Consider the following 13,280-nt stretch of genomic DNA (forward strand, 5'->3'; position numbering starts at 1 on the left):
TTGTGCCAAGTTTCAAGTCGATAGCTTGTTTCGTTCGGAATTTAGCGTGATTTCAACAGACGGACGGACGGACATGCTCAGATCGACTCAGAATTTCACCACGACCCAGAATATATATACTTAATGGGGTCTTAGAGCAATATTTCGATTTGTTACAAACGGAATGACAAAGTTAATATACCCCCAAAATACAATTTTTAAAAATTTTAAAAAAATATAATTTTGACAAATTTTTCTATACAAAATAAAAATTTGACAAAATTTTCTATAAACAATAAAATTTTTACTAAATTTTTATAGAAATAAAATTTTGAAAAAAAATCTATAAAAAGAAAATATAGAAATAAAAATTTAAAAACATTTTCTATAGAAATAAAATTTTGAGAAAATTTTCTATAGATATAAAATTTTGAGAAAATTTTCTATAGAAATAAAATTTTTACAAAATTTTCTATAGAAATAAAATTTTGACAATTGTGCGGTAGAAATGAAGCAAGAATGTCCGCTTTAAACCATTCTCTGGAACGGCCATTGTCTGCAGCCGAAATGTTTGTCTGCCCAGGGCTTTGGCAAGTAAGCCCGATCACTTTGTTTGTTCACAAATGAAACGGCTCATTATCGATAACTGACTATTGTTTTGTAAGTTAAGCACCTTCATGGCTCTTTTCAGTCCACCAGTTTGGTACATCAGTAAGTTCTTGCAGTTTTTTTGAACTTCAATGGCTTTAGGCCAAGCTCATTTTTCAATATGTGCTGCATCTATTCTCGCGATATCGTTATGTCACGATGAAGTTTTATACATTTGCGGCATGGATTTCGATCACATTTCTCCTTCGATTTTTTGGATCATTTCTAGAGTTATAACCGTTTTTTGTCCATTATTAAGGTAACGACCATTGTTAAAAGAAACACACCCGTGGTTTTCCAACCAAATATAAAGCAATTACACTATTACGATTGAGTTCCATCTCGAATTATCATATTTCTGAATGCAATAGATCAAAATGTTTTTGATCTGGAACTAATACGAATTTGGTTGCAATATATATTAGCCACACTGGGTCTTGGTGAAATTCTGAGCCGATCTAGCGATGTCCGTCCAGCCGTCCGTCTGTTGAAATTACGCAAACTTCCGAACTGATTACGAACGAAAGTGACATAAAGGTATTTAATCTATCTTTTACACCCTCCAGCATAGGATGGTGGGTATACTAATTTTCTCATTTCGTTTGTACCACATCGTAATACTGGTCTCAAATCCCATTGAGTTTATATATATTTTGGGTCGCTATGAAATTCTGAATCAATCTAGCATTGTACGTCCGTCTGTCGCTGATCCGTTTGAAGCTTGCAGAAATTAGTTCATATCGGTCCATAATTATAAATAGGCACCATATATACTGATACTCTGAGCCTCTTGGAGGAGAACATTTTATTCCTTCCGGTTGAAATAATGCTACGTGATGGTCATATATGCACACAAAAAATTTTTCTGATTCAATCACGAAATTAATTGGTCCAATTAATTCTTAATTGAAATGTCTTCAATCACAGAAATGATAGTATCAATTAAAAAATTAATTGAAGGTCAATTAAAAAATTTATTGATCCAGTTAAAAAACTAATAGATACTATAAATTTTTGTGATTGATTTTTGTTTCAATTAAAAAAATTTTTGAATCAATTCAATTTTTAATTGAATATTTTTTTATAACTCAATTAAAATTTTAATTGGAAAAGTTTTCGTGAAATATTTTTCTGTGTGCTTTCCAACAACCATGCAAAAGTTGGTCCATATCGGCCGGTTGTTATATAGCCCCCATATAAACCGATCCCTTGATTTAACCCATGGAGGATAATATTTCATCCGACCCAGTTGAAATTTGGTACGCTATGTTAGTATATGGTTTCTAAGAACCTTCAGTTTTGCAATTACAAAGCTGTGTCTTAATCTAAATGGTTAGTACTTAAACTCCATACTGGGAACCTGGGCACTATTGAATAATGGGAAATGAAAAATCGAAATTCTGGCTAAGGTTAGCGCTCGTGAAATGAACAATGCCCTTGTGGATGTTCTTCTCCAAAATCAATATGATGAACTGGAAGTAGGTTCTTATCGGAAGGTTGCGAGCAAACCAAGTTGCTATATGACAAAAAGAACTGTAGGAATTGCGAAACTCTGATGCCGATGAACAGAAAAGATTTGTGGCATCTAATTGGCATTATAACTGGGCATAACACACTTGGAAAACATATGGTAAGAATATGTCCTAAAGATGATGAGGACATTTGCAGATGGTGTCTGGATCCCGAAGTTACTGAAGACTCGTTGCACTTCCTATGCCACTATGCAGGATTATCCTGTGAAAGAAAGAAGATACTTGGCTCCTTTTTCTTTCAGCCTATCACCGATTTGCGGGAATTGAGCTTAAGGAGAAAGAAGATGAGAATAATATAGTGGTCTAAGGGGACATCAATCCGATATAATAATTGTTGTTATCCTCTACTACCTAACCAAACCTAATCTAAATGGCCATTGGTTCCACTTCATTCATAGTTTACAACATTTAATGTTTCAATCAGGAAATGCGTTTTAATTCCAGTGCTTCAAATATATCCAATTGACCCAATATTATAATGCATACCAAACTTTATTCATGTTTGCTGTTTTATTAATATTTAAATTTATATTTTCCAAAGTAATAGCAATAAAGCTACACAAAATTAACACTGAATTATTTATTGAGAGACAAAACTTTGACATTTTTACAATTCAATTACAACACCAATTATTTGTACATATATGGAAGATAGAGCAAAACAAACCATTTTAGTTCCGTGACCACAATTTAACATTACACGTTTTGAAGTAATGCCATTTACTATTCCAATATTGTATCGCCCAATATCGAAAAACGATGAAAATTTTGCTTTTCGTTCATTTTTCTATGCTGTTTTAAAATATAATGGTTTTTGGCCAACAAATGGTGATGAAAATAATGGAACATTTAAAATTTTGGATAAAGTCTACACTATTTACAATTGGGTGGTAATTCTTCTAACAGCTCTGTCAATTGCTTCGGAATTTGCCTATTTATTTAGATTCTATACAAACGCTTCTGAAACTGTGGAGACCATCAGTACAATACTGGTGGGTATAATGTTTGCCATAAGAATGATTCACATGAGAATTTCAATGCCAAAGATTAAGAATATAATGACTGTATATGCGGATAGAATATGGATAAACAAGTAAGTAAAACTACCCAGCAAAAAAATTTGGAAGTTCTTCCAAAGGCACAACTTTATAAGCACTTCCAGAGGATGCACTCCCAATGATGTTCTTTATTTTAACTACCCAGGAAGTTCTTTTAATTCAGTTGTTTATAACATGCTTTTTTTATACTTTTAATGGGTAATTTTAACTCTTTTCATTTCAAATAGGTTAAAAATAGAGTAAGAATTCATAAAATGGTACAAATCATTTAAATTTGGTCGAAAAATATGCTAAATCCAATCTGAAAAAATTTTGCATTTTTGAAAATATTTGAAGTCAAACGTTTCCGACAAGCGTTAGAATCCATTAAAAATTATAAAAATTATTTATTTGACAAAATATCACACAATTTTTTTAGTTTACATCCAAAACATTGAATTCGGATCACACTCAAAGAAGTGATGCAAATTTAGTGCAACGGCTGTTGAAATGGAGGACTTCCGTCCTATGACAAGCCCATGTTAAATTCATAGCTTCTGCGTCAATTGTGCACCACTTTCGGATCCAAAAAAAAAACATTTTCATTACGCTTTTTTGCTGGGTAGTTAATAAATAAGTGTCTTATGGCCAAAATTTGGGAAAATCGAGTGATGCATATTTATATGCGATTTGGATGAAAATTTCCAGGTTTGGTTGATACCACAGAAGGTTACCTTGTGCTAAATTTGAGTATGATCGATTAATAAATGAAGTCGAAAATTAACAAATTTTTCAAAATCGGGCGCTACATACATATGGTAGGTACATCTAAATCTGAAGCGATTCGGATGATACACGCAGAGAAGGAATATGATCCCCTCAACCATGTTTCGAGAGCAAAATGTTATTTTTGGACGGTGACCATGGAACATTTTTGTCGCAAAAATCTTGTTTTCTCGGCAAACATATACATGGTTGCCGAAGTCAGACATATGCTTTTTGAGAAAATAACATGGTTGCTGCAAACATGTTACATGTTCTCCGTCCAAAAATAACATTTTGCTCTCGAAACATGGTTGAGGTGATCATATTCCTTCTCTGGGTGTATGTTGCAGGTTTGGTTGGTACCACAGAAAGTTACTTTGTGCTAAATTTCAGTAAGATCGGTTAATAAATAAGGCTTTGTTTGTCTAAAATTTCGTTTGGGAGGAAAGAATTATTTTTTTGCGTGTATGAGGGCTATATATGATTATGACCTGATATGGACCACTTTTGGACCGATTTCGACCAATTTTTGCATTGGTGTTTGAGGCCATATATTAACACAACGTACCAAATTTCAACTGAATCAGATGAATTTTGATCTTCCAAGAGGCTCCGGAGGTCAAATCTGGTGATCGGTTTATATGGGGGCTATATATAATTATTGGCCGATGTGGACCAATTTTTGCATGGTCATTAGAGACCCTATACTAACACCATGTACCAAATTTCAACCGGATCGGATGAAATTTTCTTCTCCTAGAGGCTCCGCAAGCCAAATCGGGGGATCGGTTTATATGGGGGCTATATATAATTATTGACCGATGTGGACCACTTTTTGCATGGTTGTTAGAGATCATATGCAGAGACCATGTAACACATTTCAGCCGAATCGGATGAAATTTGCTTCTCTTTGAGCCTCCGCAAGCCAAATCTGGGGTTCGGTTTATATGGGGGCTATATATAATTATGGACCGATGTGGACCAATTTTTGCATGCTTATTAGAGACCATATACTAACACCATGTACCAAATTTCAGCCCGATCGGATGAAATTTGCTTCTCTTAGAGGATCCCCAAGCAAAATTTGGGAGTCCGTTTATTATGGGGTCTTAGAGCAATATTTCGATGTGTTACAAACGGAATAATAAAGTTAATATAACCCCATCCTATGGTGGAGGGTATAAAAAGGGTTAAAAAGGATAATTTCTACCCGTAGTCGAGTCCAAATTTGGAAATTTAACTCGTCGTCAATATGATTTTAAGGGACTCTGATAGCTCATAAAGAAACAATGTGAAAAAAAAAAAACAAAAAATTAAACTTTGTTTCCTAGAATCAGGTATTGAAAACATAAATTTAAAAGAGAAATGTTTTTTAAATTTGTCCTTACTTCGATTCTCTGCTTCTTTGGTTCGGAATCAATTCTAACATTATTAGTGTAAGGACAACATCTTTGGAACCGGGCATGTTTTTTTTTCTGTGTACTTTGTAGGCCAAAATTGATGATACCATCTGAATTCCTTTAAAATTGTTGGCAGCTATATAAAAAAATATATTTTCGTGTATTAAAATTGAAATTAATCTATAGAATTTCGATTTTGCTCTAAAAAATCATTTGTAGAAAAGCGTAGAGAAAATGTTTTGCCCTGAGTCAAATAAGTACATATAAGGTGAAATATGTATATGGGACAAATACTTTAGCTTTATTGATTTCAAACAATGGTTTTATAAGTGCATGTTGAGTATTCTAAGCAGATAGGTTTAATATCTAAAAAAAATTCAATTTAAATTGTTTGACAAAATCAAATATTTCCCCTACTTTCAGAGAATCTCATCCATACATATTTCAACGGTGCATTGGGCGTATGAAGCCAATATTATATATGTCGATAACAATATCCGCTGGCATTACACTCTATATAGTAATGCCAATTTTTGTGATTGTGAAGGACAATCTATCACTGGATTCACCAAATAAACCGCTACCGTACCACATGCTATTTCCATACGATCATCAAATACCAGCTTACTATTTTCCTACTTTTTTGTGGTGTATCTATATTGGCTATATTCTCATCCTACAAGCTTGTGCTATGGATGTTATATTTTCGGAATTTGTAAGTTTTACTTGTGGTCAATTTGAAATTCTTCATGGTCGTATGGCACGTTTAATACCAGTTTGTTATGAAGAGTGGCGAAAAAATTGTGATGGCAACACTTCGGCAATGGGTAAAGAAAATTTTAACCATCTCCAAAGGATTTACAACAGACGCTTGCATGATATATCCATAGAGCATAGCGAATTACTACGGTTCGTATAAGGGGTAGCACAAATATATACAGAGATTTTAATATTTTCTATATTTTCTAGCTTCTGTGTAGACTTGGAAAACCTATATGCTTTTCCTTTGATGGCAAATGTGCTTGCTTCATCATTGGTTATTAGTTTTGGCGGCTTTCAAATTGTTGTGGTAAGTTTTGCATTTTTAATTCTGTATACTGCTCTTATAAGATGGCAAGTAAATTTTGTTGAATATTTCTTCAGAATAAATTTTAATGGCAACAGAATTTGAAGGATTAACATTAAAATCAATTTGAAAGAACGGTGAACTGCTAAAACTAAAACGTAATTATATCTTCCTAATCTCGAGTAGATTATTTTTCAAATTTCTATACCTTAAGTTATAATTTTATGGTAGCATTTTTCAATACTGTATTGCGAGTGCAAATTAAAGACGCGTGCTTTTTTGGAAATATTTGAGAATTTATTCAGAACAATTTTTGGTACCTCATTAGAATAAAAACAAGTATATACAGCACTAAGTTCGGCCGGGCCGAATCTTAAATACCCACCACCATGAACCAAATATTAGGGTTTCCTTTGAAATTTCAGGAGGGCTTGAGAACTTGAGGACACTTCCCGAAGATAAATTTAAAGATTTCACCTATGAGGATCAGATTCTGGATTTATACACTGAAAAAATAGTGAACCTACCAGGAAGAAAACTTTCGGTAAATTTTAGAAAATTTTGAATATTTTTAGAAAATTTTAACTAAACAGTATTACAAACGTTGGCACCACGCCGATGTCATAAAAATAAGTAAATATTTTTCGACAAATTCAAGAAAATGTATAAGCCATAATTAAGTTTTTTCACTTGTTAAAGAAAATTTTATAGTTTGAAGGAAAAACTTGGAGTTCAAAATTGCAAGAATGTCTTTAGTGACATACGAAGTTCATGATGGACGCGTTTTTGGTAAAATTTACAAATTTAAAGAAATTCTGAACTATTTTGTGGAAGACACGAATTTAGTTAATCTTTATGCTTCATTTGAGTATATTTTTTTCCTCGGTTTTAGTTAATTTAACTTACGTGCACAAAAAATTATTAGAGTAAATGAAACTTTCTCTAAACATAATAATTCCATGAACCAAAATAAAGTTAAATTGGCTTTAGTGAAATAGAGAGTTCACTTTTTTTTGAGTGTAAGAACGATTTTTGTTTGTGTTTTAGAGGAATCATTAACATCTCTTGTAAGTGCACCCTCACAAAAAATCGCTTCTGTAACATATACTCCCAAACATATTTTGCTTCAAGCATATACATTTTTGGGTATTGCCCAAACATTTATATGTTTGATCTCTACCAATATATAATATGTTTGAAAGCATATTGGTCTAAACAATATATGTTTGGGTAGTCTAAGTTCCAAACATTTTGTATTTTTGCTTCCAAATTCAATAATGTTGTCTTCCAAAAAAACAATATGTTATTATGTGACCATATAATATGTTTGGAAGCATTTTGCACCCAAAAATATTATATGCTTAAAAAAAATTCTCCCAAACAATATTGTGCTCAAAATTTTATTTACTTATTTATATATTTACAATCATAATGAATTATGAAAATAAACAGGTAATATAGGTGCTAACAACATAGGTTTTCGACCTGAATGCTCAAAATTTTGTTTCTGCCTAATTGTATATTCCCCCACATCTTTCTCACTTCCACGAGATTTTTTAGTTCTTAGCACCTTTTTCTGTGATACAAACATTGTAGAAGAAATTATTCAATTTTATGATTTTTTTATTTTAATTTTACCTTTTGCCGGACGGGGATTCGAACAGCGGACCACACAGTTTATAAGGATCAAAGAAGTAGCTGATCAATTGCCTAAGGAAAAATAAAATGTTAATTTTGTAATAACAAGCAACAACCACCAACTTAATTCAATATCGCTCCCTGTTAAATAGCGCTCCAAACTACTAAACACAAATATGTTTATAGGCTATTTCTAAATTAATATATGTTTGCATCCAAGCATATTATATTTACAAACATTTTATGTCCCAAACATAATATGTTCTAACATATTAACATATATGTCCCAAACATGTTATGCTAGTTTATGAACATTATATGCTTGCACTCAAAAATATTGTGTTTAAAAATTTATGTTCCAAACATATAATGTTTATAGCCAAACATATGAAAAACAGTCTTTTTCAACCGTGTGTGCAAGAAAATTATAAAATAATGTCTTGATTTGAAATCTTAAATCTGTAGAAGTAAAATCTGGAAATTTTACATTGAGTTTCAAGCAATTTTCATGATCAGTGCGCCTTCTACACCCTCAAGAAGTGCAGTCGGTCTATATGGAGGCATTACCAAATGGACCGATAAAAACTTAATCCGATACACGTTTTTGTGAGCCTAAAATACCAGAATATTTACAATTTCAGGCAAATCAGATAAAAACTACGGTTTCTAGAAACCCAAGGAATTAAATCGGGAGATCGTTCTTATGAGGGCTATACTAAAATACGGACCGATACTCACCGTTTTCGGCGCACCTCTTTATGACCCGAAAATACCTCCAGATTTCCAATTTCAGACAAATTGGATAAAACTTACGGTTTCTATAAGCCCAAGACCCCAAATCGGGAGGTCGTTTGATATGGGGACCATACCATAACATGGACCGATATTCAGAATTTTTGGCTCACGTATTTGTGGTCCTACAATACCTCTAGATTTCCAATTTCAGGTAAATTGAATAAAAACTGCGGTTTCTATAAGCCCAACAAGTAAAATCGGGAGATCGGCCGATATGGGGGCTATACCAAAATATGGACCGATATTCAGAATTTTTGGCACACGTATTTGTGGTCCTACAATACCTCTAGATTTCCAATTTCAGGTAAATTGAATAAAAACTGCGGTTTCTATAAGCCCAAGAAGTAAAATCGGTAGATCGGTCGATATGGGGGCTATACCAAAATATGGACCGATACTCAAATTTTTGGCACACGTATTTGTGGTCCTACAATACCTCTAGATTTCCAATTTCAGGTAAATTGAATAAAAACTGCGGTTTCTATAAGCCCAAGAAGTAAAATCGGGAGATCGGTCTATATGGTGGCTATCCCAAAATATGGACCGATACCCACAATTTTTGGCACACCTCTTTATGGTCATAAAATACCTCTAGATTTCAAATTTCAGGCAAATTGGATAAAAACTACGATTTCTATAAGCCCAAGACCCCAAATCGGGAGGTCGGTTTATATGGGGACTATATCAAAATCTGGACCGATATAGCCCATCTTCGAGCTTGACCTGCCTGCAGACAAAATTTCAGCACGATTGCTTCATTATTGAAGACTGTAGCGTGATTACAACAGACAGACAGACGGACATCGTTATATCGTCTTAGAATTTCTCCCTGATCAAGAATATATATACTTTATATAGTCGGAAATCGATATTTCGATATATTACAAACGGAATGACAAACTTATTATACCCCCGTCACCATTCTATGGTGGTGGGTATAATGATGCATTAAAATTTCGTGTGATATTAGCATATGTCCTTTAAAACTCATTCAGAAATTGGGTCATGTCGGCCCATTATTATATATAGCTCCCATACACTGAAAAAAATATTGTCGTGAGGTCAAAAATTTTATGTCTTTAAAATACGAATGCAAATTTTGTTTAGCATAGAAAACGCATTTCTCTAATGTAAAGTTTTTTTCCTTGTCCAAAAGCCGATAAACTTTTCAATGAAGTCGTATTGTCCTTACAATTAAGTGATTTTACTTAAAAATGGGTATCATAACATGAAAGAAAAAATGTTTGGGCTAAGGTCAACTTGACTTTAATAATTCAGAAAAAATCTTTAAATTTAATGAAATTGTCTTTAAATTTGTTGTCTTTTTGCATCTTGAAAAAAAAGCAAAAACTCGTACAAATATAGGACAACTATTACAACACTTTATTTTAAAGACGTTTTTACTTGAAACATGGCATAATTTCTATTGGAAGTCGAGTCTTAATTTGGAAAATAAAGTTGTCGTTGTCGTAAAACTAAAGGACTTTGATAGCATATGAAGAAAAAAAGCTGGAAAAACGAAAAATTAAAATTTGCTTCCTAGAAGCAAGTACACAAAACCCAAATTTAAAAGAGAATTGTGACTTAAAAGTATCCTTACTTGTATTCTCCGCTTCTTTGGCTCGGAATCAATACCAAAATTTTTAAAGTAGAGACAAAATCTTTGGAACCGGGCATGCTTTTTTTCAGTCTATAAACCAAACCCAGATTTTAAACCAGATTTTATTTCATGAGCCTTCTGGAGAAGAAATTTTCAACTGACCCGGTTGTAATTTGGTCTGATAAGGCAGTACATGCTTTCTGATAATCATTCTAAAATTGGTTTATAATTACATTTAGCCCCCAAATGGGTCACGGAATAAGGTTCCGTACGGGGAACAAATTTTGATCTGATTCTCTTGAATTTTGTCGCTCTAATTACCGTGTGGAAATTTGTTCACATCGGTCTTATTTATCTGACATAGACTCCATATGGATTAACTTACAATGTAGAAGACAATTTTAAGATGAAACTGTCAATTGTTGACAATTCAATATTTTCAAAGTAACTATGCTACACGTAATAATGATTCCCTCCGTCACATCTCAAATGAGTTTAATAAGTACTATCACCTTTTAGAATTATCTGAAAATAAATACTTATTAAAGCGAAAGCAAAATAATTTTATATTAGAATGAATAATGCAAGTACACATTTCCAATATTGTAGATATTTACCCATTGTATAATTATTTTTAGTCTGTAAGGATATTCTTATCTATAGACTTAAGATCAAATATAAACAAGTATATACGGCCTTAAGTTCGGCCAGGCCGAAGCTTATGTACCCTCCACCATGGATTGCGTAGAAACTTCTACTGAAGCCGATGCCAAGGTATCTTAAAACTTCCTAACACCGTAATATATACAACATAGTCCATACGTCGTATATATTAAACTAAAAAAGGCCGATTAAATACGTTTATAATTAATTTTAAAGTTTCTATAGAAATGAAATTTTGACAAAATAAAATTTTGACAACATTTTCTATAGAAGTAAAATTTTGACAAAATTTTCTATAGAAATAAAATTTTGTCAAAATTTTCTATAGAAATAAAATTTTGACAAAATTTTCTATAGAAATAAAATTTTGACAAAATTTTCTATAGAAATAAAATTTTGACAAAATTTTCTATAGAAATAAAATTTTGTCAAAATTTTCTATAGAAATAAAATTTTGACAAAATTTTCTATAGAAATAAAATTTTGTCAAAATTTTCTATAGAAATAAAATTTTGACAATATTTTCTATAAAAATAAAACCGATATGGACCAATTTTTTTGTGATTGGGGATCGGCTATACATAACTATAGACCAATATGGACCAATTTTGGCATGGTTATTAGCGGCCTTATACTAACACCACGTTGCAAATTTCAACCGGGTCGGATGAATTTTGCTCCTCCAAGAGGCTCCGGAGATCAAATCTGGGGAACGGTTTATATGGGGGCTATATACAATTATGGACCGATATGGACCAATTCTTGCGTGTTTGTTAGAGACCACATTCTAACACCATGTTCCAAATTTCAACCGGATCGGATCAATTTTGCTCCTCCAAGAGGCTCCGGAGGACAAATCTGGGGATCGATTTATATGGGGCCCATATATAATTATGGACCGATATGGACAAATTCTTGCATGGTTGTTAGAGACCATACACTAACACCACGTACCAAATTTCAACCGGATCGGATGAATTTTGCTCCTCTAAGAGGCTCCGGAAAAAATTTATTATACAAATAATTATGAATCGGCATGGACTTTTGCACGGTACGTAGAGAGCCAGAATTGAAATATTTGGGTCGCTTATATGGGGGCTATATAGAATTATGAACTTGATATGGACCAATTTTTGTGTGATTAGGGATCGATTTATCTGAGGGCGATATATAACTATAGACCGATATGGACCTAGTTTGGCATGGTTGTTAACGGCCATATACTAGCACAATGTACCAAATTTCAACTGACTCGGATGAAATTTGCTGCTCCAAAACCAAATTTCGAGATCGGTTTATATGGGGCTATATATGATTAGGGGTTATGGTTGTTAAATATCATATCGTGGTGGTAACGTACCAAATTTCAACCAGATCGGATGAATTTTGCTTCTCCAAAAGGGGATCGGTTTATATGGGGGCTATATATAATTATTGACTGATATGAACCAAATCCTGCATGGTTGGTGGAAACCATATACTAACATAACGTACCAAATTTCAACCTAATCGGATGATGAAATTTGCTTCTCTTAGAGGCTCCGCAAGCCAAATCGGGAGATCGGTTTATATGGGGGCTATATGTAATTATGGACCGATGTGAATTTTTGCATGATTGTTAGAGACCATATACTAACACCATGTACCAAATTTCAGCCGGATCGGATGAAATTTGCTTCTCTTAGAGCAATCGCAAACCAAATTTGGGGGTCTCTTTATATGTGGGCTATACGTAAAACTGGACCGATATGGCCCATTGGCAATACCATCCGACCTACATCAATAACAACTACTTGTGCCAAGTTTCAAGTTAATAGCTTGTTTCGTTCGGAAGTTAACGTGATTTCAACAGACGGACGGACGGACATGCTCAGATCGACTCAAAATTTCACCACGACCAAGAATATATATACTTTATGGGGTCTTAGAGTAATATTTCGATGAGTTACAAACGGAATGACAAAGTTAATATACCCCCCATCCTACGGTGGAGGGTATAAAACAAAACTTACCATCGGCAACTCTGACCACAACGCAATTACTTGGTGGTAGCCACCTTAGTGCAATGGTTAGCCACCTTAGTGCAATAGTTAGCATGCCCGCTTTGTATACATAGGGTCGTGGGTTCAATCCCAGTTTTGACTGAACGTTTCTGAC

The 13,280-nt window shown here is 33.4% G+C and overlaps 1 protein-coding gene across 1 annotated transcript; it reads left to right on the forward strand.

Moving 5' to 3' along the window:
• Positions 1-3,175: 3,175 nt before the first annotated feature.
• Positions 3,176-6,516, forward strand: LOC142234003 (odorant receptor 13a-like). Its single transcript, XM_075305065.1, has 4 exons — positions 3,176-3,252; positions 5,785-6,270; positions 6,331-6,430; positions 6,505-6,516. Exons 1-4 carry the CDS (start codon positions 3,176-3,178, stop codon positions 6,514-6,516), a joined length of 675 nt encoding a protein of 224 aa, XP_075161180.1.
• Positions 6,517-13,280: the final 6,764 nt, after the last annotated feature.

Source organism: Haematobia irritans, chromosome 1, assembly GCF_050003625.1.
Source record: "Haematobia irritans isolate KBUSLIRL chromosome 1, ASM5000362v1, whole genome shotgun sequence".
Classification (NCBI taxonomy): Eukaryota; Metazoa; Arthropoda; class Insecta; order Diptera; family Muscidae; genus Haematobia; species Haematobia irritans.